Genomic DNA, 27,754 nt, shown 5'->3' on the forward strand with positions numbered 1-27,754 from the left:
CCCCCCAAAATAAAATATAAACAAATAAAAAAAAATCTAATTTTGCCATTTTAGTAATTTTCTTCTTCCAACAAGAGCAACGATAACAAACACTTTGTAATCCCATTGAGATGAAATATGCGTGGTAGATGTCGACAGTCATGCCTTACAATGGATAGAACAACCGTGTCATATAGATGAACCCTTAATTTGGTATTTTAGTAATTATGTTCTTCAAGCTCCAACAACATTAACATGCTCTTGTTTTTTGGCTCATGTCGGAGATCATCTATGTAAAGATGTCGTTCTATACCTTGTGATACATGATTGTTGACATCTATCCCATCTCAATGGGATTACATGGATCTATTGTTGTTGTCGTTGTTGAGACTTAAAAGAAGATAATTATTAAAATATAAAATTAGGGGGGGGGGGATAATTATACCAAATAAATTATATTTTTGTATTTATAAATGAAATATCGGACCCGGCAAAAAAACAATTCTACAAGATAATCTAATTTATTAAAATTGGTGTATTGGTGGTGCCACTAAAGAGTTATTGTTATTTTGCAAAAGAATTTCCTAAAATATAAAGAATTTTGCAATTTTTTTTTAACGAAGTTATTCATATTTCATAAAATAATGGTTAGAAAAGTAATTTGTACATTGAATTAATTTTGTATATTAAATCAATTTTAAAATCACTTATTTTTACAAAAACGAAATCATTTTGTAGTAAGTATGTAAAAATATGATGATTGACCACACGTTAGACTTCAAGAGAAAATAAACAAGAATTTCCATGATTGCTTTTGCAGTGTATTTTAATTAACTGATTAATAGTTTTAACCTTTAGGCTTATATAATCATAATCATGTCTGTTACATAATTTTAATTAAATAATCTGATATAAATCATCAATAGCATCTGGAATGATTATTCTTCCAATCAAATTTTGTTGTTCATTAGCTTGTGATCATCTTTGTTGTAATCTGATATAAATTAGAGATGGAGTGATATCAATTCATTACGAAAGACAATAATTCACAGAATACAAAATACACACGCATCAACAATTTTATTAAACATTTATGACTCCATTACATTATTGTACAAGTTAGAAACCAGTAAAGGAATAATACCTTCGAATATAAACAAGGAAGAACATTATGATGAAGTGATGACCCCAGTTTTGATCATATAAATTGGATCACTGCTGAATATCTCCAACCAAATACCATCCATCATCTCCATTCTCATCTGCATCTCCTTCTCCCCAACACAATCCTACATCACAATAACTCATACAATCATCTTTATCTTCACCCCCAATTTGCTCCACTGTTACAATCGACGCAAGTCCAATCCCAATTTCGACGTTACAATTAGTATCCTCATGGTAATCATAGTCACAATCCTCAATTGCGCCATCATATTCATCGCCATCATCATAACTTGCGTCGCTAGATAAGTCAGCTAAAACGCCGGTAGCCGACGTACCAGTAGGATAACCAATTAATCCGGGATCAGATCCGATTGATCTCAACTTCATGGTGCCCTTGGCCTTGTCTTTCGACTTAGTAGCCGGATGGATATGACAACCGACGCATCGTGCCTTACCACATTTCCCGGTGAACTTGGACTGATTTGTTGGCTTCCTTGATACCTTGGTGAACATACCGGCGACGGAGGCGGAGTCTACCGTCTTTACGTATTTCCGTTGAGACAAGGTAGTCGGCAGGATCATGTAGCTCCGAACAACACCGTGTTGACGACCCTCTCTCTTCATCGGTACGGTCGTTAAGAGAGCTAGAAGTTGTTAGGTACAGAATTGCTTTGCGTGATTTTATAGAAGAATGAAACAGGAGATTAGATTGTTGAAGAAGGCAATTAACTTGGGGAAGAAGGTGGTTTGGCAGGTCAACTGTGCTTGCTCCACAAGATTAACTTGTACCTTGTGTTGCAAAATTTGTACATTTTTTTAATAAAAAAAGATTCCGAAAAATACGAAATTTTAATAAAAAAGCTACTTACACATATTTTTATTACTATAATTATTAGCCTGTGTGGAATACACATAAGTATCAAATCAAGTTATACCTATCGTAGTGGTTGCTATGGTATAATAAGTACAAAATATCAAATTATGTGATTTATATGTCCCAACAAAAGTTAGTAACATAAGAGTAAATTAACCGAATGGTCCTTATGGTTTAGGGTAATTTGCACGTTCGGTCTCTTACTTAATTTTTTAACTCGGAAGGTCCCTATTATTTGTTTTTGTTACGTTTTTGGTCTATATCTTACCTAAAAATATTATTTTGTCCATGATTTTTTAATTTATTTAAACAATACACCCCCAACCCCACCCCTCCATCTTACCTTACCCATCTCATCATTTTTTCCTAATTAAATAATAGTCTTTTTAAGTAAAATAGGGACCAAACACGTAACAAAAACAAACTGTAGGGACCAAGTGTGTAACAAAAACAAATAGTAGGGACCTTTCGAATTAAAAAAATAAATTAGGGACCAAACGTGCAAATTACCCCAAATCATAGAGACCATTCGTGTAATTTACTTCTAACATAACATTTGTGAAATGTGAAGCAAATGGCAACCCACTGTATAATCTAATTTTTTATTGTTATTTTACATTTTTATATGAACCATTATAGTATATCAAAATTCACTCGAGTGCATATTTTTGACGAATAATTTGCACAAAGAAAATGAAATGATAGCATCACAAGTATTTAACATGTTGTATAAATTCTCACAAATGATATCAAAATGCACCTTGTATAACACATTTTTACGAGATAGGTGTATACATTGTTTTACATGATTAATCAATATATATATATATATATATATATATATATATATATATATATATATATATATATATATATATATATATATATATATATATATATATATAGATCCGGTAAGAATTTTTTTTTCGTAAGAAGGTAAGAAATTTTTATTCGAATTATTTTTTTGGCGAAAGAAAACAAATGAATCATAAATGAATCAATAATAAGGTGATTCACCAAAAAAAATCCCACAAAAATATTTCGATGATTCATTTTTATGATATTTTTTTTTTATATTCACTAAAATTGTCATAAAAGTGAAAATTTTTCTTGATTTACCTAAAAATGAATCATGAATGTGTTTTTTTCGGAATTTTTTTTTGTGAATCATCTTACTTTTGAATCATCTAATGATTCATTTTATTTTTTGCTAAGAAAATATGCATATAAAAAAATTTCTTACTTTCCTACCAAAAATTTTCTTCTTATTTGATCTTGACTCTCTCTCTCTCTCTCTCTCTCTCTCTCTATATATATATATATATATATATATATATATATATATATATATATATATATATATATATATATATATATATATATATACAAACAGGTAGTTTATTATACTTTGATCAAGTTCCTTATTAAGTAGCATTTTCATGAGACCCTGAACTCATTTTGCTAAATGGTCTTTTCACGTTTTTGGAAGTCATGAATAGATTATTTAACATATGTTTTATATTGTCGTATTATACCTACTTATTCAAAATCATAGCCTTTTATTTTAATGGAATAGTTTTTTTCATGCTTTTAAAAATTATGATAGATCATTTAATATGTTCCGTCATTGTGCGAGGTAAGAACATTTCCAGAACGGATAATATCATTATAAGATAACAATCTATTGCTTTTGGTTTTAAATGATCCCTCATTTATTTTTTGTACGTTACAAGGGTGTAATTTTTCAAAATTGTGTCAATATTGTCACTTTGACAAAACTAAAAATTGGACATTCGGTCATATGGATGAAGTAGGCAATACACATGTGCAAAGATTTTCCTTTCCAGATCACTAAAAGTAGATGTGCAATCCTTCATTAAAACGTTGTATATTTCATTTATTTAGAGGGACAATCCCAATGTTACTGGTATTCGAGATACAATGCACAAGAACATCATCAAATGTATAAGGTTTTTGTGGACCGTCTAGAGTAGTAAGCACACGAAGCTTTGCTACATGATCTCCTTAAATACTTAATACAATCGGAAAACTAATAGGTAGTTTTAACTTTTAAACTGGAATGTTAATGATCCAAAATAATGAGAATGTGGATCATGTATATTTTAAAGTTGAAAACAACTTTTAAAGGATTTTTGTAAGGCGTCTATTATTGTATTCTGATTGTAGGAAGTTTATATCCATTGACGTTGACTTTGTTGGGATGGATTTGCCCGAGTGTCTAACTTTCCTGAGAAAGTGCATGCAAGAGGAATGTGAGAAACTAATGTGTTGTAACATCTGATTTCCTGGTATGTACTTTAATTGTTTAAGTTTTGGGAATTTCTCTAGGCGCAATGTGTTGTCATTGCTGACGAGGTGTGCTCGAGTTGCGATGTGACATTAATGAGTTGCACAACGTGCTCGGCCTGATAGGCTAAGCCCTAGAAGCCTCAAGATTTGGGCCTATTTAATGGCACAAACTCATAGGGTTCGTTATATCTCAACCTCCATCTTCAGAGAGCATTCTCTCATCAAACCCTAGTCTATTTAATGGCCATTGAACTCTTGAATGGGAAAATGAAACCTTTTAATTATTAAATATATATTCCATTGAACTATATTGAGTTCAATGCATTGTAGGAAAATTAATGTAGAGTTGTATAGCAAGTAAAATGATGATGTGTCAATCCATTAAACTCTAACAAGTTAAGTGCTTACAAGGAAGGTTGTTAAGCTAGTATGCTCGACACACATGGTTAAGGGTCATGGTACCTCTTCTGAAGTTTTCCTGACAAATTGTCATGTTGTGATGTGCAACACGTCAAGTCAAGGGTCATGGTGTGCCTGACCTTTAACCATTGACTTTGACTTAGAGTTTGACCGATGAATTTTGACCGGTTTGACTTTTGTGTCAAACTTGATAGGTTTGAGCTATATACTGAGGTTGGATATCTATTGGATTATAGGTGGTTCATGTTAGCTGTTTATTCCTCTGAGTTTGTGAGTCTGCAGTTGTTAGCATCAAATAAGTTTTATCACTGCACTATGTTTCATGGTATGATAAATTGTCTTTGTGACCTTTTGTATGAAAGACTATGGTGGGGCCATAACACTTATATGAAAGATTATGGTAGGTCCATAACATTTGTATGAAAGACTATAGTGTAGCCATAAGACTTGTATGTAACACTATGAAGGGGTCATAGCATTTGCATGAAAGACTATAATGAGATCATAACATGAAAGACTGAGTGTGACTGTAGCAATGGATGTGAGTGTAAAACAATGGTGAAATCATAACATACACATGGGTATGTGATATATTGAAGAATTCACTAAGCTTTGTGAATACTTGTTTAAGTTTAAATGTTTTCAGGTTGTTCTGGAAACAAAAGGAAGAACATGGTTTGATTGCATCAAAAGGAAGAGCATGGTTTGATTGCATCGCATCCATGGACATTTTCAAAACTTCCACCTATTTGATTTCAATATCTTATTATTACTCTGGTTTTCGATTATGAATCGTCAAACTTAAACAAATGGTTGTTTATTACACTTTTTAAGAATAAGATTTGCATGTTTATCTTTATTTGAAAATATAATTTTTGGTTTGAAATTTGGAACATCATATATGTGTCCGTACTCTCTAATAAACCTTTTCATTCAGGTTAAAATGATTTGGACCATGCAATCTTCTTGGAAAATACATACACTAAGGGAGCCAAGATTCCCATAAGGTACGATATGTAGTTTCCACTTCCCGAAAGATTGGTTTGACAAGAACAAATCTAACGTAGAGAGTGTAAGAAAAGAATTAAGGGATATATGAAGAAGGGGATGAAAATATGCTATCCATCACTTTCTTAGATTGTGTTTTTTTGAATAATCTAAAAAAAGCTCAATGGTAAATCAAACACAAAATATATGTTTCATGAAACTTGCGCATTATAGTTCTTGTATTTAACTTGTGTACTTCATTCGTTTCATGGAAATTGCACATTTTCATTTACAAGTTATCGAAACAAAAAGCCCGACAATATACGCTACTAAATCTTCTTAAGTTCTTATAAATAGTAAAATAGTAATAATCGAATTGAGCATCAAAGACAATGATATATAAAAATACAACTACACCGTAGATCAAACAGGTTTTGATGAATATTTGACTCCATTATTTTATAAATTAGAAACGAGTACACGAATCATACCTTTTAAGATAAACATGATATATGATATGATGATCCCATTTTTGATCAATTGGACTGAAAATTATCATTATATGATATGATTATCCCATTTTTGTCAAATGGACTGAAGAATTGAACTACTGTTGAATATCTTCAACCAGATATCAATCATCATCCCCATACTCTTCCACATCTCCTTCTCCCCAAGGCAATCCTAAGTCACAATAACTCATACAATGATCATCTGTAATCATAGTCACAGTCCTCAATTGCACCATCATATTCATCGTCATCACCATCATAACATGCATTGCTAGCTAAATAAGCTAATACGACGGTAGCTGAAGTACCAGAAGGATAACCAATTATTCCGTGATCAGATCCGATTGATCTCAACTTCATGGTGCCCTTGGTCTTGTCTTTTGACTTAGTAGCTGGATGGATATGACAACCGATGCATCGTGCCTTACCACATTTCCCGGTGAACTTGGACTGATTTGTTGGCTTCCTTGACACCTTCGTGAACAAACCGGCAACGGAGGCAGAATCTACCGTCTTTACGCGTCTCTGTTGAGATAAGGGAGTCGGGAAGATGATGTAGCTCCGAACAAAGCCGTGTTGACGACCCTCCCTCTTCATTGGTACGGTGGTTATGGCGTATGTGAGGTAGTGAGTTTTGGTCCAGAACTGCATTGCGTGGTTTTATAGAAGAATAAAAGAGAACGAGGAGGTTAGATTGGTGAAGAAGGCGATTAACTTGGGGAAGAAGGTGGTTTGGTTGGTCAACTGTCGTGTTCCACAAGATTTGACTAGTACTTTGTGTTGCAAATCTTGTACATTAATTTCTCTATTTTCTTTCGTAGTTGAAACAAAGCAATAGGAAAATAAAAGTTGGAACTTAGAAGTAGAAAAGATCGTATTATCTTTAGTAAAGATCGTCTTATCTTTACTTTTTAAGTTTTTATTTATGCAGAAAGATTTTAAATATATAAATTTACATAATCTTCAAAATCTAAAAGTTATTTTAAATTTTGAACTTGCTTTTGGATTATATACGTTTTTGTTTAAAACAAGGATAAAAATTTGTATTATCAAACAAAACATTACGTTAAATCTGAATTTTTTTTATACAATTAAAAGCTAAAAGTTCTCAAAAATTTTGAATTTTTTTATAAAATTAAAATGCTTGCACGCATCATTTATATTTACAAATTAACTTTTGTTTATTTGTATTGTAAATTGTAGCCACATATATTCAATCCAGTTCTACTTCATTAAATGACTTTATAATATGGGAGAACTGTATCAAAGTCCCTATATATTAACCTTATAATTAATTTAGTCTTTATATTTTTTTATTCAATTAAATCCTAAATACCGGTAATCGTATTCAATTTAACCTTTTAACACGGTCAACAAGTCACCCAAGTTTCAAAAATTACATTTTTGACTCAGATTTCAAAATTTATTACAAATTTGGTCTAAAATTTACACTTTTGGCCCAGATTTTAAATTTTGTTACAAATTTGGTCCAAACTTTACCTTTTTTGCCCAAATTTTAGAATTTTATTATGAATTCATCCTAACTTTAGTTTTTTTTACAACTTTTTTTTCTCAAAGAATTGTTTCTAATATGTCTTTTCTTTATAAAATCATACTTATAGAAAAAAAAAACGTATTTTCACTTAAAAATTTTATATTTTCTATATAAAAACTTTTTTTTATATGAATATCTAGTTATAAAACTAAATATTTAATAAGTATATAAATATATACAAATCCGTTTTTATAAAAAAATGTACACAAACACCTATTTTATCTATATATTTTTTTTATAAAATCGTGTTTGTTTACATTTTTTTTATAAAAACTTATTTTAATACTTTTTTATATAATACTTGTTCGTATATATTCTATCAAATGTATACAAACACGATTTTATAAAATATATACAAACACGTATTATATAAAAAATTTATTTAAACACGTTTTTATAAAAAAAAAACAAACACGATTTTGTAAAAAAAAATATAGATACCCACCTATATATATATATATATATATATATATATATATATATATATATATATATATATATATATATATATATATATATATATATAAAGGTGATACGTGTTTGTATACATTTTTTTTGTAAAATAAGTTTTTGTATACATTTTTTTATAAAAACGAATCTGTATATATTTATATACTTAATAAATATATATTTTTATAACTAGATATTTCATATACAAAAAAAAATTTTAAAAGTTTTTATGTAGAAAATATAAGATTTTTATGTGAAAATACGTTTTTTTTGTATTAATATGATTTTATAAAGAAAAAACATATTAGAAAATTTTTTTGAGAAAAAAGGTTGTAAAAAAAACTAAAGTTAGGATGAGTTCATAATAAAATTCTAAAATTTGGGCAAAAAGGGTAATGTTTGGACCGAATTTGTAACAAAATTTATAATTCAGGTCAAAAGTGTAAATTTTGGACCAAATTTGTAAAAAAATTTAAAATATGGGCCAAAAATGTAATTTTTGAAAGTTGGATGACCTGTTGACCGGGTCAAAGGGTTAAATTGAATACGATTACCGATATTTGAGACTTAATTGAATAAAAAATAAATATATGGACTAAATCAATTATAAGACCAATATGTAAGGACTTTATTGCAGTTTTCCCTTTACAGTATTATCCCAAATTCTAAAAAAAAAATATTAATCTCGTCAATGCCATCTGACCCGTATCAAACCACATGAGTTTAGTGTATGAATGTAAATCATGACATCGGTCGTTAGAATAAGAGAAACATGGTTAGAATGAAGTAATTAGATAATAAAAATAAAATCTCCCTCTCTAATAAACAAAACTAGTCTTCCATGCGTCCCTTCAAAACCACTCAATTCTGCCAAAGTTAAATACCAATTTTGCTCCTCTTTTGTTTCACCTTTATATTCAATAATCACGCTTTGTTTTTGTAACATCCCGAGTTCAGGAGTGCAAGTTCAGGGTTCAAAGTGAAAATGTATAAGGGCAACTCGGCGAGTCCATGGATGGACTCGGCGAGTAGAGTTGCGACTTTGGTCGCGTGTTAAGTGGCCAACTCGGCGAGTCGGCGGCTGGACTCATCAAGTTGGTGCTGGGCGAGGAAAACCCTAATCTTCGGGGTTTGCCCCCTATTTAAAGGATGTTATGCCTTCTCTTCATCCTCTATTTACCCTGAGAGTTCCAAAGAAAACCCTAATTGTGAGAAACTCCATTATTGAGAGGATTGAAGCTTGGAAGAGGGAATTTGTGAAGAGAAATTGGAGGAATTCGAGGATAGCACCAAGAGGGCTTGTGGATCTGAAGTCTACATCAGTTTAGGCTCATCTTTGGGGTAAGAATCCTCTGTCTTGAACCCTTTATCCCTTATTGTCATCCATGGTGGTTGTTTTGGGGTTTTTGGAGGATTTCATGAGTCATTTCGGGATTGGAAGATGGATCTGAGGATGCTACCTCAGATCTGGAGTAGTGGTGATCCAAAATTGCATAAAGTCCCTGTTGATAAGTGATTGGTGAAGCTATCTTGTCCCAAACCCAAACCCTAAAGTGTAAAATGCCTAGATCTCTTTGGATTCACGTAAAGTTCGCCACTTTACGTGATGGATGGGTTGTAGGAGGCTAGATCTACGTTTTGGATCAATTGCATGGCCTGGAAGGTTCTGTTTGGAATGAGATCTAGAGGCACTCGGCGAGTCACAAAGGTGTACTCTACGAGTTGCTTGAAGATGGACTGGAACTCGGTGAGTTAGAAGAACAACTCGACGAGTAGGTTGAAGATAGCCTTAGACTCGACGAGTCTGTTCTTGGACTCGGCGAGTCTGGTCGTGAGGTTTAAGTTTCTTCTGGTTAAGCTGTGAATCGGTGAGTCAAGGTATGACTCGGTGAGTCGAGTGAGGAAGGACTCAGAGTTGTTGGACTTGGCGAGTCTCGGGGTGACTTGGCGAGTTGAGTCGCGGATTGAGGAAAGTTCTGGGCATGGGGACTCGGCGAGTCATCGGGTTGACTCGGCGAGTAGAGTCGGTCAGGGGTTGACTTTGACTTTGACCAAGGGTTGACCAGTTGACGTCCAGGGGCATTTTGGTAATTGTTGGATATTGTTTTAAGTTCAGTATTTTGGTGGTTGGCTAGTGGTGGAGATCATATCAGTGATCGGGCAGCTTGGGTTATCTGTTCAGTCGGCAGTTTCGAGGTGAGTTATCCTCACTATATCAACCGGGTCTACGGCACCAAGGCCGGCCCTTTATCGGATTGAGATTCGGGTATTTGTTGTTATGTTATTACTTGATATGTTGTATCCTGGTAGCTAGGATGGTATATGTTAGAGACATGTTGAGGTCGGTATCCTGAGATGTAGGGTGATGCTATGCTAGTGACCGGTTAGGTCGGTATCATGGTTAGGATGATGATATGTTATGTGATCTGTTTGATCAGTTTGTTGACTGTGAATTGTTATATGATTGTATGTTTATGTGCACATGATTGTTTGGACTGGGGTTGGGTTGAGGCGGGTCCTGCTTTGTGCTGTAGGCCAAGATACCCAGGGCGGACCGGTTGTCCCGAAGGCCCAGCGAGCTGTCCGGATAGGCTGTAGGCCCCAAGAGGGCGAACCAGACGTGCCGAGGCTCAGAGAGTGGACCAGGCCGACTGAAGGCCCGGTGCGGGCGGACCAGTCATACTGTAGACTCAGAGAGTGGAACGGGTGGATTGAAGGCCCGGTGCGGGCGGACCAATCACTCTGCAGACTCGATGTATATGGCTAGACTCGGAGGGTGGACCAGGTGGACTGTTGGCCGATGCAGCGGACCAGTCACACAGTAGACCCGAAGTGCATGGCTGTTCTGTGAACGGATATGATATGGCATGTTATGCGTGTATGGTATATGTGGTTGGTATTTTGGGGATATCTCACTAAGCTTTCGGGTTTACAGTTGTGGTTTTATGTTTTTCAGGTTCTTCAGGTGACCGTGGCAAGGCGAAGGCGTGATCGTACCGCTCCTCGTGTTTATGATGTGACGTGATTTTGGGAATACTTTAATTTAATTGTATTGAAAACCTTTTTGTGATAATTTAATGAAATCGGGTTGTTTTTGAAAAGTTTAAATTGGTTGAAATTTTTCGGTCGTTACAGTTTTTTTTCACCTTCTATTCAATAAATCAATTCATTATATTCAAAGAATACAATTGTACATGTTTAAGTTACATACCCGATTAATAGCAGTTTATTATGGTATCCGATTTTCTTATATATGGTATGATATCAATTGTAATTAATTTGATTTTATTACTCATTTAAATTATATTCTATTCTATATAAACTTCATACATATTGAATAATCGTTCCTTTACGAAATACGGCCCTCCGCAGGAAAGAAGACCAACAACCTGTACGCCTGAAGATACTCCGACTTTTGCATAATCTGTTTGGTACACTCAACGTTCTTGAATGTTGTTGTTTTTAATCATGGATTAGTATAAAGACTTGTAATACAATATAATAGTTGTATGTAACTGTAAGAATTAGCTCTACAATTTGCAAATTGCAGAGCATATTTATACATCAGTCTCTTAGGGCTATAGGTCGTTGGCTATCCTTTTGGTTCCTTCCGAAAAGCATTGAATAAATCAATTAAATGGGTAACTATGTTGTCGTTTGCAATAGTACATAAGGGTCTTACTTGCCAAGTGCGATTATACAGTGTTTTGTTTTGAATTATACAATGGTTTCTTTTGAAATATAATTCATATATTCCAGTTTTTTTATTTTCTGTACAGGGACATAATCGTAATTTTCGTTCCCATTAAGTGTTGAATGAACTATCTGAAGTGTATATATATATATATATATATATATATATATATATATATATATATATAAATGACTATTGTACCCTTCTTCCAGAACTGATTCTGAGTAACAAATGATGGTTGCTAGAGATTATAAAAGAAAGCATACAAATGATGGTTGAAATACTGATTATGTTTCTTTCTTTTCATTCCCAACGTGAAACATTTCTCCCTGATACCCTTTTTCACCAGCTCCTTCATAAGTCACTTGAATATAAACAAACTCTTCATGAACATGAGGGATTTTTAATTTTATATGTTAGCTTAAACATTTTTGACTAATTTCAGATTCCAACAAAGACAATAAATAAATACTGAGAAATACCCTATTCATTTACTTATCAAGATCTTCAATATTTTATATTGTTTTCCTTGGAATATTTTGATTCATACATGTGAGTTATAAAATCGAGATATGTCCTTACTAAAATCTTATTTGAAACCTAAATTTCATTAATTTTATTTGTTTGAATATGCTTTATTTTGATAGTCCAGGGACACAATGATAATTTTTTGTACATGGATATAGAGTTTGTCTTTATATGTGTGTTTGTGTTTTATTTTCTTTGTTTGAAATTGGCAGCCCAAGTGGTTATTTGGTTCGAGGGTTGTGCGAGTTTGGAGTCCGGTAAGACTCCCCGTCATGTGAACCGCGTCTTCTTGGGGGCTTGATAACAGAATTTGGGGAGACAGGTTGGGGCTCCAGTCATGAATGGAGTTCAGCTCGAGTGTTCGGTGGAGTGCGTGCTTGACTCTGTATGCCTTTCGAATCAATAGGTCATGGGTAAGGTTTTAGGCTATGTTTGTGTTAGGATGAAAGTGTTGTAAGACTACGGGGGAGTCGTAGCATTCACTAATGGTTAGTCAGGACTTAAGTGTTGTAAGACTACGGGGGAGCCGTAACATTCACTAATGGTCAGTTGGTATGGAAGTGTTGTAAGACTACGGGGGAGCCGTAGCATTCACTAGCCGCCAGTTAGTGCTAGAGTGTTGTAAGTCTGCGGGTGTAGTTGTAGCATTCACTAGCAACCAGATAGTGTTAGAGTGTTGTAAGTCTACGGGTGTAGCCGTAGCATTCACTAGCAACCAGATAGTGATAGAGTGTTGTAAGTCAGCGAGTGTAGCCATAGCATTCACTAGGTTGGTAGATAGCAATAGTGCGTTGTTAGGACGCGAAAGGAACAGTCGTACCCACCAGTTCGGGGGCAGCAGTGAGGATATGGAAATCCACAGATTGGATTTCTCAATTTCCCAGATGGCTTAGATCTGGTTGAGCCAGTGATAAGCCTGTAGGAACGCCACTGTAGTTTTGAGATCGAGGAAGCAATGAATTGCTTAAGGTTGCTTGTTATATACGGCTACCATTAGTTAGGTGGCAATCACTTTTAGCCTTGGATTTGGTCACGTCAGGATTCGACGCATGTACCTGACCGGCTGGATCAGGAGGTTGTTAGAGCCTTAGTGACATGATAACTAGTGGCAACTAGTCCAGAGAAGGATTTTGTTCAGAAGTCGTGTGAAATGACTAAGTGGGAGTACTTTTAGCTCAGCGATCAGGTCGGGACCCGGAAATTCAGATGAATTGCGAATGAATAGAGACCAAGGAGGTCTTGATAGATTTTGGGAAGCAACTATGTAGCAGCATATTGCTTCAGGCAGTTCAATGTTCGAGTAGTTTCAACGTTTGGGCAGTGTTAGCATTTGTGCTTTAGGTTGCGAGTAAGGATGGAATAGCTAGATGATTTGAGGAGTGACAAGTCACTCACAACAGGAGTATCTGAGCCTTGGCCAGGTACAAGTGATCTGTAGAGATAATTAGGTCTGTGATCCTGTTTTATAGTGGGAACCTCGAGTTATCAGAAGTTAAGTCGTTAGTTGAGGGGTAAACAGACTAGATTCAACAATAATGATTCAGTATGAGTGGTCTATCAGGGATTAGACCATCTCAAGACAGCAGATTTCAAACGGAGTAAATGTGAGCTTGTTGCGAGGAATTCGTTCACCTGCGGATTTTAGGGCCTTACGTAGATTGGACACGGCTACCCTGGGAAGGCTAGGGTGTACCCAGGATGGTGACCATATTACTCGATTGGTATGGGGCGTAAGAAATGGTAAGGAATGATTTTGAGGACAAAAAGTAATTTAAGCGGGGAAGAGTTGGGACACCCCGTTTATTTATTTAATAAATAAATAAATTAATTAATGATTATATAATAGCCCTAAAATTAATAATTATATAGCACGGTGTTGGTTTTCGGAAGCCAAAGGTTGAAATTTTAGAATTCGGGAGTTAAAATGTATGTTCCGAATTGGCTGGGTAAATATTTATGAAGAGAGGGACCACTCGGTAAATTATTGGGACTTAAAATGGATAGATTATTGAAGCAAGGGTTAAAATGGTAAATTTCGGACTCAATTTATAAGAGTTTTGAAGGTTGGGGGTTAAAAGGGTAGCATATGGACTTTATTTGAGAATAAATTGTAAAGGAAGGGCTGAATGGTAACTGTGGGACTAAATGTAACGTCCATAGATCCGGGCTAGTCAATTTAGAGATAATAGGGGTCGAAAATGACTTTTCGACAAAAGATTATTTAGAATAAATAATCTTAACCAAGTTTTAGAATATGTCTCAAGGGTTCTGTACATATAAAGAACGCCGAAATCCGAGTTATAACGAAGAAGTTATGGCTCGTCAAAGTTTTACGGCAAAACTGGCACGGCACCGGGAGACGTAAATAGTGAATTTACGATAGAGGACTTTTTAGCCTTAGTTATCTAAACAAAATTTGTAGTATATGTTAAACCGAGAACATACAAAAAAAGAACGCCTAAATCTGACTTCGTATGAGGAAGTTATGATTTTTCTAAGATTTGGCATAGCAGTGCACGGCCCGAAACTCAAATTTTAGTTCGAGCGGTTTTTGGATTACGCAACCTTAATGAGAGTTGAGGATCTCATTAATAGGAACTCAATGGTAAAAAGACAGACGAAAACGGAGTCCATATGAAGGAGTTACGAATTTTTCGTGGTCATTTAATAATCTAATCTCCTCTTAATGTTAAATTTAAGACCGGTCGATAATTAGCCAATAGAGTCTAAATGAAAGTTGTAGATCTTGTTTTTACCTACGCGTGGAAAGAAAGAACGTCGAAAACAGAGCTCATATACAAAATTTACGGGGTTTAGAAGTCGGCAGGGTGCTGCTGCAAAAGGGGTGACGTGGCTGAATATGGACCAAGGCTTTCTCCCCAAGAAAAGCCATCAGGTGATGACACGTGGCAACGACTCGGCGAGTTAGTGAACTGACTCGGTGATTCCATCAAGAATTCAACCTATAAATAAAGGTGTCGGGTTCCATTCATTCTTACACCTTTCCTCTTCCACTTTCTCTCTCTACTTTCTCTTTCTAGCCTCCCCACCCCCCCCCCCTCTAAAGTCTAGGTAAATCCCCTAGCACCCAAAGGAAGTCCTGAGGCTCCCGAAGCCCCGAGAAAAGAGCCTTTCGGCTTGGGAACGTTGCTCCAGCGAAGCCCGGTTTTCGAGAAAACCCGCTGTAAGTGAGCTACGCCTACGCTATTTTTAATATAGCTTTTATTTAATCATAGTAACGTTATTAGAAACTTATAATAAGTACTTTGGCTATTATTATGGGTTATATAATTATTGTTTAACGCTTATATAATAATAATAATAATAGCTAGACTATATCTAGTCTCGGTGAATATTAGACTAAACTCTAGTGGTAATGATACTAGGTTTTGTCCGATGAAAACTGTGTTGAGAGTAACGAAGTGCTGTTCGAGTGCCGAGTCACCACCTTCTCATGTGAGTGCATAGTCCCTTTCATGAACATGATTTTGATACAAGTATTTAATAAAGTATTAATTATATGTTTATGTACGGGTTAATTGATGTTGCCTGAAATACGTGTTAAAGAACATACCTGATTATATATGATGATTTAGGATAAAGAGTAAACCTAAATTAATTATGAGGAATATTGGGTAGTATTTTCTTACGAGTACAAGTGATTTATACTTAGAGAATAGAACTTTAGTATATGTCATTGATCCGGGAGCATGGATTAGACACAATCATTGTCCCTAGTCCGAAAGTATGGATTAGACATAGTGAACTGTCATTAATCCGGGAGTACGGATTAAGACATAGTCAGTTGTCCTTAGTCCGGAAGTATGGATTAAGACATAGTCAGTCGTCCTCAATCCGATAGTATGGATAGGACATAGTTATTCGTCGTTAATCAGGGAGTATGGATTTACACATAGACACTTGTCCCTGATCTGAGAATATGGAATGGGTACAATTATTGATCCGAGAGCATGAATTAGATCCGAGAGTATGGGGTAAAATTTAAGGTCTGAGAGTATGGATAGTCTTGTTGTAAGGATTAATAGGGTAGGGTAAGAGTTTCTTATATATATATATATATATATATATATATATATATATATATATATATATATATATATATATATATATATATATATATATATGGTGAAATTGTATATTTTGTGAGTTCTAAATTATATATATGATATAACATTGTGGGATTGAAATCCCTATGTACTCACTAGGTTTCCCAACCTGACCCACTCAGTTTATTTATATCACAGGTGTTGATATGAAGTCAGATTACATTGAGAGATTAAGGAAATATAAATCACTAGTGATAATGAATGTAAGTTCTGTTTATGCTTATGTTTCGGTATTGACGATGACATCCCAAGTGTTTTAAAACGATTAAAAATACTTTTCTTCGGAAATGCTTTGATAACGTATTTATCATGTTTTACTGGGAACAAATTCCACAACATTTTTATTAAAAGAGGTACTCTGATTTTTATAAAGCATAAACAAAAATCGGTCTTTTCTGGCCATAAAAATGGGAATGTCACACTAAATTTGAAAGGAATTATGTGAGCAGGGGTGGGAAGAGTAAATTATGGCCTTAGTTTGAAAGAAAAGAGAAATGGAGGGTTAATCCTGGCATTTTGGGATAAATTGTATAGGGTTCAGGGTATAAAACCCGTCGCATGGTAAAACCTAACTCTAAAAGAAGTGGCAGCTGCAATTTATCCCCTACCTCTCCGTCTCCGACGTTGTTGCCACCCATATGCCTTCACCACCGGCATCGTCTGCTGCCTTTGAAGATGTTAAGCCGCCACCCGTGACCAATCTAGTTGCCAACATGGAGTCGCTCAGCCACCAAAGTCAACCACGAACCTGCTGCTGGCACAACCACGATCAATCGCCACCTTCACTTCTTCGTCGTCGATAGACGTTGTTGCTGCCCGCCATCCGTCGTCATGAGTGCAACTAGTTGCCGCCGCTATCGCCTGTTCAACCATCGAGGAGGCTGTTTCATTGCCTTTCCCTCCGATTGGCATGAGCCACCGTGAAGTGGCTGTGTTTGGGAGTGTTTCCTTTGTTCAGCTTGTGTTCGTGGGCACGTTCATGCTCTCTAATTGACCGGAAAAGCATGGAAACCACCATGGCAGCATGGTGGCCATTACCTTTCCGCCGCCGTGTAACCTTCCTTCTGCCGGATCTTGACACCACCAGCCACCTCTACGAGTTTGTGTATGGGTGTGTATCATAGTATACCAACTGTGCTCGATTTTCATAAGGTTGTGGTGGTTTGTTTGGTTGGAAAAGCCACCACCGCCACCACCGTGAGGTGGTAGCTACCACCACATGCCACCACTGGCCACCACAAGGGTGGTTACGTGTATGTGTTTATTTTAGTGTAGTGTGTGTGCATTTATTTTGGTATTTTCATTGTAAATTGTAAAAATGGAATAATGAAAAGAAATTAAAAACCACCACCGTAGGGTGGTGGCTGCCGCCACCGGCCACCGTGTCGGGTGGCGGTGTGCCTTGTTGGATAGTGACTAGTTTGGGATGTTTGGACAAGGGACTAAAACCCTAATGGGCCTTGTAAGCCCTAATGGTCCCAATGAAGCTTCATGGACCTAAAAGCCCAAGCATGTGACTAATGGGCTTAGCGAAACCCTAATGGCCTAGTGGAATCGTAATAGGCCTAATGAACCCTAATTGGTCAAAGAACCTTACTATTAGGCCTATTGGGCTAATGTGGGTTGGAAACCCTAATGCCATGAAACCCTAATTTGGGATTTATCGGGATCGCATCGGGATTAATTAATGAACTTAGAATATTAATTAATAATCATTTGCAATCAACCTAAGTCAACATTTGACTTAATGGATTAAGTCCTTAATGGGTTAAGTAGGAAAACTCAACCCTAATCATCATTTTATTTGAAACCCTAAATTCACTTGGGCCTTAAGTTGGGCCTTTCTATTGGGCTTTGATGATTAGGTTATTAATGGGCCATCCAAGATCAAGCAAATGGACTAGAATAATTAATGGGCTTTGTGTAACGACCCAATTTTCACGTCCAAAAATTTTATTTTTGATTAAGTGATTTGCAAAACAATTGTAACAAAATATCAACCGATCATATCATTTCATAAAACATGTCTCGTATCTAAAAACCGAATCGTAAAAACATAATAATGTCAGAGTACAAATTCCAGAATAACTCATAGTGCGGAAAACGATGTGTGTGTCTGATGTGCCACTACCGCGCCAACTCCTTCCCCTTTGTTGAAGAGGTATCTGAAACCAAAATTGTAACTGTAAGCACAAAGATTAGTGAGTTCCCCAATCGTACCACATACCATACAATCACATAGCATACATACTGCCGGACAATTCTAGGGTGCCCGACCTACCCGGTTCGACCATTCTGGGGCGCCGACCTACCCGTACGACCATTCTGGGGTGCCGACCTACCCGTGTCAAGCCATTCCGGGGTGCTGACCTACCCATCAGTCCTAACAACCAACCCTCGGGACTATTCCACCCCCTACTGCTACTATCACATATATCATAACATAAACATACTATCATACATATCTGGGGTGTCCGAACTACCCTTCGGTCCTAACAACCGAACTTGGGGACTATTCCCCTCCTACTACCGCTATCACGTATAACATATCATGCCAACATATAAACATATAATTACATACTGTTAGACATATCTAGGGTGCCTGACCTACCCTTCAGTCCTAACAACCGAACTCTACTACTATCACATATAACATATCATGCCAGCATATAACATATCAGGTAGTAGCAAACCTAGATGATATCACAAAGACAATCATCTAACATACAACTCCTATTGGTGGGCCGGCATTGTGGTCGTAGACCCACCGCTACTGTAAGGTAACTCACCTCGTTGTAGTTGCTGATCTGTGCGGGAATCCTCTGACTGCTGCCGCTGCTGCTCCGCAAATCCTCCGGCTATAATTCCCACAAAACACTTAGTCATAAACTGCTAATTGTTCTTAGGGTAAAATGAACATTTTACCCCTGACCAAGTCAAATTCAAAGTCAAAGTCAACTTCTAGTTGACCTGACTCGCCGAGTTGGTTCGCCAACTCGCCGAGTCCCTATCCTTCCATTTGTCCCTATACCCGTCTCTACTCGTCGAGTTAGGCGATGACTCGACGAGTTTTCCTTCTAATTGAACATCGACTGAATCTTTACCTGACTCGCCGAGTTGTATGAAGAACTTGTCGAGTTCATCTTCAACTGATACACATGTCCTGTCCTTGACTCGCCGAGTTGTATGAATAACTCGTTGAGCTCATCTTCATCCTTAAGTAGATTTCCATGGACTCGCCGAGTCTGTTCATGCACTCGCTGAGTCCCATGAATTTCCAGAACAATAGCTTGGTCCAGAACATTGGGTCACTCCCCGAGACTCCCTAAAACCTTTCCACACTCAACTGGGTCTTTATGACCCTCAACTGATATAGGACAGAAACCTTGGACTCGTCGAGTCCAAGGATGGACTCGTCGAGTCGGCCACATCTTCTCACTAAATCTTCGATTTTTGATGTACAACCCTTGATCAAAAGATAGATCTATGCTTTTACAATCGATCTAGCACGTAAAGTTTGTAACATCCCGGAATATCAAGAGTAAAGTTGAAGGGCTAAAAGTGTAATTGGGAAAGGGCAACTCGGCGAGTCCACGAGTGGACTCAGTGAGTAGGGTCGCGACTTTGGTCGCGTGTTAAGTGGCTAACTCGGCGAGTCGGCGGCTGGACTCAGCGAGTTGGTGCTGAGTGGAGAAAACCCTAATTTCGGAGGATGAGCCCTATATAAAAGACATTATACCCTCTCCCCAGCCTCCTTACCCTCCCTTGAAGTCCAGAAAACCCTAGAAACGCGATTGTGAAGGATTTGAGTGCATTTGAGCCTTGGAGAAGAGATTTTGGAGGAGATCTTGGAAAGTTAGGAGGCTTAGAGCAAGGGGCTTTGCTAAGATTCGGATTTCCTTGCTGTTGGGGCTTCATTTTGAGGTATTATCTCGTTCTTGGGCAGTATTCATCTAGATTCATCATTTTTGGGATGTGTGGGAGGTTTAGCTTGTGGTATTTTGAGTTTGAAGGATGGATCTGAGGTTGCTACCTCAGATCTGGAATGGAGAAGGTCTAGAGTGCATTAAAGTCCCTGTTCTTGAGTGTTTGGTGAAGCCATCTTTTTCCAAACCCTAGCCCTAGAGTGTAAAATGCCTAGATCTCTTTGGATTCACGTAAAGTTTGCCACTTTACGTGATGGATGGGTTGTAGGAGGGTAGATCTACATTTTGGATCAATTGCATGGCCTGGATGGCTTCTGTATGGGATGGGATCTAGAGGCACTCGGCGAGTTACAAAGGTGTACTCGGCGAGTTGCTTGAAGATGGACTGGAACTCGGCGAGTTGGAAGAACAACTCGGCGAGTAGGTTGAAGATAGCCTTAGACTCAGCGAGTCTGTTCTTGGACTCGGCAAGTCTGGTCGTGAGGTCTTAATCCTTCTTCAGGGTGAGCTGTGTATCAGTGAGTCAAGGGATGACTCAGTGAGTCGAGTGAGGAAGGACTCAGAGTCATGGGACTCGGCGAGTCTCGGGGTGACTCGGTGAGTCGAGTCGTGGATTGGGAAAGTTCTGAGCATGAGGACTCGGCGAGTCATTGGGTTGACTCGGCGAGTAGAGTTAGTCAGGAGGTTGACTTTGACCAAGGGTTGACCAGTTGACTTCCAGGGGCATTTAGGTAATTGTTGGCTTTTTTGAGTTCAGTGTTGGTGTTGGCTAGTGGTGGAGATCATATCAGTGGTCGGAGCATCTTTGTCTTACCTTTCAGTCGGCAGTTGCGAGGTGAGTTATCCTCACTATATCAACAGGGTCTAAGGCACTAAGGCCGGCCCTTTATCGGATTGAGATCCGGGTATTTGTTGTTATGTTATTGCTTTGATATGTTTGCATCCAGGTAGCTAAGATGGTATATGTTAGAGACCTGGTTAAGGTCGGTATCCTGTTATGTAGGGTGATGCTATGCTAGTGACCGGTTAGGTCGATGTCCTGGTTAGGATGATGATATGTTATGTGATTTGTTAGATCGGCTTGTTGACTGTGAATTGTTATATGATTGTATGTTTATGTGCACATGGTTGTTGGACTTGGGTTGGGTTGAGGCGGGTCCTGCTTTGTGTTGTATGCCAAGATACCCAGGGCGGACTGGTTGTCCCGAAGGCCCAGCGAGCGGTCCGGATAGGCTGTAGGCCCCAAGAGGGCAGACCAGACGTGCCGAGGCTCGGAGAGTGGACCAGGCCGACTGAAGGCCCGGTGCGGGCGGACCAGTCATATTGTAGACCCAGAGAGTGGACCAGGTGGATTGAAGTCCCGGTGTGGGCGGACCAATCACACTGCAAACTCGATGTATATGGCTAGACTCGGAGGGTGGACCAGGTGGACTGTTGGCCGGTGCGGCGGACCAGTCACACAGTAGACCCAAAGTGCATGACTGTTCTGTGATTGGATATGATATGGCATGTTATGCGTGTATGGTATATGTGGTTGGTATTCTGGGGTATCTCACTAAGCTTTCGGGCTTACAGTTGTGGTTTAATGTTTTTCAGGTTCTTCAGGAGACCGTGGCAAGGCAAAGGCGTGATCATACCGCTCCTCACGATTATGTTTTATGATGTGATTCTGGGAAGACTCTGATAATAATTGTATTGAAAACCTTTTTGTAATAACACTAAGAAAATGGGTTGTTTTTGAAAAGTTAAAATTTGTTGAATTTCTATGGTTGTTACAAAGTTACACCCTTTACGTGCTTGTATGGGACTTTGAGCTCAAAAGGTCCTAAAACAAGCTCTTACAATGCATGTGGCCTTCTATGAGTGCAAAAGCCACTCCTTTCTGTCTTGTAACCCCTCTACGAACCTAGATCTGAAACATCAACCCCTAACCATGCTTGCAATCATGGTTGGTGACCAAAATGGCTTAGAAAAGCCCTAAAACTCCACAAAATGGGATCTATCAAAAGAACAAACAAGGTATAGACTTTATACCTTTTGTAGACTGCAAATGATGTTCAAAATCGAATCCCTCTAGCCTCCTCTTGACCCTTCAAGCTTTTCCTTCCTTCCTTGGATCATAAAAGCACCAAAATCACTCCAAATGCCTTAGATTGCTTCAATAACGGCTAGGGTTTGCTATGGGGGTCTTATGGGAGCAAATGGGACAAAGGAGGCCGAGTTAAGGTGTTTAAATAGGGTGCAAACCCTCGGATTAGGGTTATTGTCCAGACAGGGCCTATTCGTCGAGTCCGGGACCCGACTCGTCGAGTCCACTGCTTAAACCCCGCGTCTCATCCCGCTTCTACTCGGCAAGTTGGTCCTTCAACTCGCCGAGTCCAAGGCCAAAATGCAAAATATTTAAAAGAATTAATAAAAGAATACGTACCAAGAACCAGGTGCTACCCTTTGTGGTAAGACCCATATGAGGAGTTGGGCTCAATTTAGAAAATTGGGCCATAGTTGGGCCTTTAGGATTATATGATATTGGGCCATTAGAGTTTCAAATGCTGGACCGGAATAAATGGTTGGGCCTTGAATAGGACCCTGTAAAAGCTTGGGCGCAATTTGGAAAATTGGTCCATATGTTGGGCTTTGATTCCTAGTTTGACTTTTGGACCTTGGGATGGAATAAAGCCAAGCTTGGGTTAATGTAGTAATTATCCAAAGTATGTATTTATGGTTATGTAGTGGAACCCAATTGATAATTGGGTGATGTTTTGATGTTGACAGTTCGGGAACCTATCAACCAGCACTGAAGTTTTATTTGTGGGACTTCAGCAGTTCCAGGTGAGTCTTCTCACCATACCCATGGGTCTAAGGCACCAAGGCATTATGTGATTATGTTATATGTGTTAGTTATTATGTGATTTGATATGATATTTGATTGTGTGTTTTGCATGAAGACCCCGGAGGGAACCCGTGGCATTGGGTGTAAGACCATGTGGAGTAGCCTATGGCAGTCCTAGGTAAAGACCACGTGGGGTAGCCCATGGCATTGGATGTAAGACCATGTGGGGTAGCCCATGGCAGTCCTAGGTAAAGACCATGTGAGGTAGCCCATGGCACTATTATAGGTTTTATGTATGCATGGCTTATATGATATGTGTGTGGCTTTTATAGCTAACAGGATATGTAATATGTGGATTGTGTGTGTGGTATGCTCAGGGAAACTCACTAAGATTTGTGCTTACGGTTTTCAGTGTTGGTTTCAGGTACTTCATTTGCAAAGGAAAGGAGCCGGCTCGATCATAGCACATCACACTATGTTTTCCGTACAAGAGGTCTTTGGGATTATACTCTGATATTATTTTATGATGACATGCTTGATTATTGACACACTGGTTTTGACATGAGATTATTATGAATGTTTTATATTGATGGTTTTATGTAATAACTTAATTAAAACGAAATTTTTTTGGTCTGAAATTTTGGGACGTTATATTTTTACCCCTCACTCATCTGACGAGGAAGGGGGTGGATTTCCAGTGGGGCCCTGAGCAGCAGACTGCATTCGAGACTCTGAGATAACGACTCTGTGAGGTGCCAATGTTGACACTCCCTGAGGGAGTTGAGGATTTTGTAGCGTTTTGTGATGCATCGATCATCGGGTTGGGAGCAATCCTTATGCAGAGGGGACGGGTTATAGCCTACGCATCACGACAGTTGAAGTCGCACGAGACGAGATATCCCACGTACGATCTTGAGTTAGGATCGGTAGTATTTGCTCTCAAGATCTGGAGACATTACCTCTATGGGGTCCGTTGTACCATATACACGGATCACAAGAGTCTGAGACACATAATGGATCATCTAAACCTGAACATGAGATAGCGCAGGTGGCTGGACGAAGTCAAGGATTATGATTGCGAGATCCTTTACCATCCTGGTAAAGTGAATGTGGTTGTCGACGCCCTAAGCTGCAAGTCGGATGGATCTTCTGTTCCAGCTGCATGTATGAGGATATCAGTGGATTCTCCACTTATGAGCTTGATTATGGAAGTTCAGGCTGAGGGTATTCGACAGGAGAATTGGAAGCTTGAGAGGATCAACGGCGAGAATACCCGATTTGTGCAGGATAGTCGCAGGTTGTTGAATCGTTGTGGTCGGGTCCGGGTTCCGATGTCTGGTGGGGTCAGACAGATTGTACTGGAGGAGGCTCATAAGTCTCGCTTCTTTATTAACCCGGGGGCCACCAAGATGTACCAGGATCTGTGACTGAGTTACTGGTGATCATGAATGAAGAGGGAAATCGCATGGTACGTTGAGAGATGTTTGACCTGCCAGATGATCAAGGCCGAGCATCAGAGGTTGCATGGCCAACTGCAGCCTCTGTAGATTCCCATTTGGAAATGGGAGCAAATCACGATGGATTTTATCACCAAGCTACCAAGGACGGAAAGGGGCTTCGATGCTATTGTTGGAATAGTGTCTAAGGCTGCAACTATATTAGGCAAGTATTTGACCCGGTTGTGCATGGTCCTTTTGGGTTGCCTTCACCATAGCAACTTGATAAGATGATTTATTACGAGAGAGTAAATATTATTAATATATTATGAGAATAATATAATGAATAATATATTTGTTATTTGATTAATATAAGTCATAGAATTAATTAGAATTAATTTGGTGACTTAAAGAGATTAATTAAATAAAGGGGTATAAACTGTCAATTGTTTGATAGTTAAACTTTAGACTGTAAATCCATATGGATATGGTATGGACGAATTCTAAGAGTTTTACGATAGCTAAAATCATCCATATAGATATCTAAGGAATGGATTTGGATAGCCTTAAGAGAAGATTATCCAATTAGGGTTTAGGTTGTAACCCTTAAGGAGTCTACAAGTATAAATAGACCCCATGGCATAAGGAAATCGGGACCTCTTCTAAAGCAAGAGAACCCTGGCCGATTTCCTCCCCTCTCCTCTCTCCTAAATCATCTTCCTTGCTATTGGTGTTTGTAAGCCATTAGAGGAGTGACATTTGTGACTCTAGAAGCTCCAAGACCTCAAGATCAACAAGGAACTCAAAGGTATGATTCTAGATCTGTTTCAATGTTGTTATTTAACCTAATTAGTCATTAGAAGTCTTGGATTCAAAGCATGTTTAATTAGAAAGCCTAGATCCAAGCATTAGGGTTTTGCATGCGCACATAGGAAAGTTCTTATGGCTAAAACCCATCAGTGGTATCAGAGCCTAGCTTGGTTTTCTTTAAATTGTTGCTTGATTAACTAAAACAAATCTGCAAAATTCGATTTTTTGGTTTCTGAGTCATGGACTCGGCGAGTTCCAAGGTGGACTCGGTGAGTAGGCCTGACTCGGCGAGTCCCCTTGTGCACTCGGCGAGTCCAGGCGTCAGGAATGGCCAGATTCGGGATTTTTTCATAATTATCTTATGGAAACTTACCTTAATCATAATAGATCAATCTAAATCCGATTTTTTGATATATATGACTATTATCTTGATCTAGTTAAAGGTATTTATCAACTAATAAAATATTTAATTTCCTTATATGATAATTAATTAATTATTTTAATTATTTTGGTAATTATCTTGAATAAAATCAAATATAGATAATTAGGATATTAATTGTGAATTGGAATTATTTGTTATTTGATCCTCCATGTTTTAAATGTTTAAAACTTGCCCTCAAGTTTTGAAATTTATATTTGTGATTAAAAGTTTTAATTTAGACAACTTAAATTTCAAACCCTAGATTTTAAAAGTTTTAAAATACAACCCTATACTAATATGATATTACTAGAATAATATATATATATGTATAACTAAATGCTAGTCTTACCGTTAGTAGACCTCATTCACGAAGCCGATCTATAAGGTGGGTATAAGGTTGCGGCCTATAAAATGGCGCTTAATGGGTGTACACTCACACCCACCGCTTGCTTGATTGGTGGAGGGTCGTTAGCCGAACGGGTAGGATAGGGCAACCTCATCCTCTCATTAAAAGTATAATAAGAAATATAAAGTAACTACACATATTTTAAAATTTCCCAATCTTAGTTACTTTAGGAAAAGTGAATTGATGCAATCCCATGAAATTACACTTTGCACCTTGCTAAGAAGTTAGTGGAGCGTGTGTGGTTTACCGGCACACTAATTGTTTCTAAGCGAAGGTGGCAAAGGGTGATTCATTGTTTATCATAGTTCGATGGAGCGTGTGTGGTTTACCGACACATCGAATAGGTGATCGTTACAATGAAGGCACCATGTGAATTTGCATGGTAATTCACACCCGCTTTGTGATCCTCGGTATCCCAGTCACAAACAAGAGGGGCATATCGAGATTTAAACATGCCATTGAATAGTTTCAATGAATCTCATCCGAACCTAGGAATTCTCAAAAACACTTAGGTCTAATAGTTTAGGTTTTTGTGATGGAGAATTAGTGAATCGTCATTCACTTACCTTCAATTTACTTGCATGTTAGATTACGGCATCCCTTTTTTAATATGTAAATGTTATTGTTGGATCCTAGCCCTAATTTTCTTATTGGGTGATAATTAGGGATTCTTATTCTAATCTATCTTTGTCCTTTCTAATTGTAGATGTCAAACGCAAACAACGCTGCTGCTAGTTCTTTCACGTTGATGAGCCTTTGCCAAAAGGTCACCTTCGATGGAACGAACTTTAGCGAATGGATAAGATACATTCGCACCATTGCTCGCTATGAGGATAAGGAGTATGTCCTCGATGAGAAGCTCGAGAAAACCAACCCCGAAGTTGCTACTCCCGCTGAAATCACCGCTTTTGAGACTCATGAGCGAGATGCAACGAAGGTACATTGCATCATGATCGCTACCATGAACTTCGAATTCCAAAAGTCCTACGAGGACATGTACCCGTATGAGATGCACCAAGACTTATTGGAGAAATACCACCAAAACGCGAGACAAGAGCGTTATGAGATTTTCACCAACATGATTTCCGCTAAGATGGGTCATGGAGAATCTCTTACCGTGCACCTGCAAAAAATGCAAAGGTATGTCGACCGCCTTCGCAAGTTAAATGTTGACTTCGGTGAAGAATTGGCGATCGATATGGTGCTTCACTCTTTGCCTCCGATGTACAACCAATTTAGGATGACCTACCACATGAACAAAGAAGAGGTCACCCTAAGCAAACTCCAAGGTCTCTTGAGGGTCGCTGAGAGCAACTTCAAGG

At 37.9% G+C, this 27,754-nt stretch overlaps 2 protein-coding genes across 2 annotated transcripts; both read right to left on the reverse strand.

The window, feature by feature from the left end:
* Positions 1–1,033: 1,033 nt before the first annotated feature.
* Positions 1,034–1,890, reverse strand: LOC145087782 (uncharacterized). Its single transcript, XM_079025845.1, has one exon. The coding sequence runs from the start codon at positions 1,768–1,770 to the stop codon at positions 1,192–1,194; it is 579 nt and encodes a 192-aa protein (XP_078881971.1). The 5' UTR covers positions 1,771–1,890; the 3' UTR covers positions 1,034–1,191.
* A 4,557-nt stretch (positions 1,891–6,447) lies between these two features.
* On the reverse strand, positions 6,448–6,900 carry LOC145089864 (uncharacterized). The gene has a single exon (XM_079028255.1). It carries the CDS (start codon positions 6,898–6,900, stop codon positions 6,448–6,450), a length of 453 nt encoding a protein of 150 aa, XP_078884381.1.
* Between the last annotated feature and the right edge of the window lie 20,854 nt (positions 6,901–27,754).

Source organism: Lactuca serriola, chromosome 2 (assembly GCF_051521515.1).
Source record: "Lactuca serriola cultivar US96UC23 chromosome 2, Lser_US96UC23_V15, whole genome shotgun sequence".
NCBI lineage: Eukaryota > Viridiplantae > Streptophyta > Magnoliopsida > Asterales > Asteraceae > Lactuca > Lactuca serriola.

What these genes read in the sequence shown, in the direction of transcription:
- LOC145087782 (XM_079025845.1), bottom strand. Translation starts at nt 1,770, where the DNA reads ATGAAGAGAGAGGGTCGTCAACACGGTGTTGTTCGGAGCTACATGATC.
- LOC145089864 (XM_079028255.1), bottom strand. Translation starts at nt 6,900, where the DNA reads ATGCAGTTCTGGACCAAAACTCACTACCTCACATACGCCATAACCACC.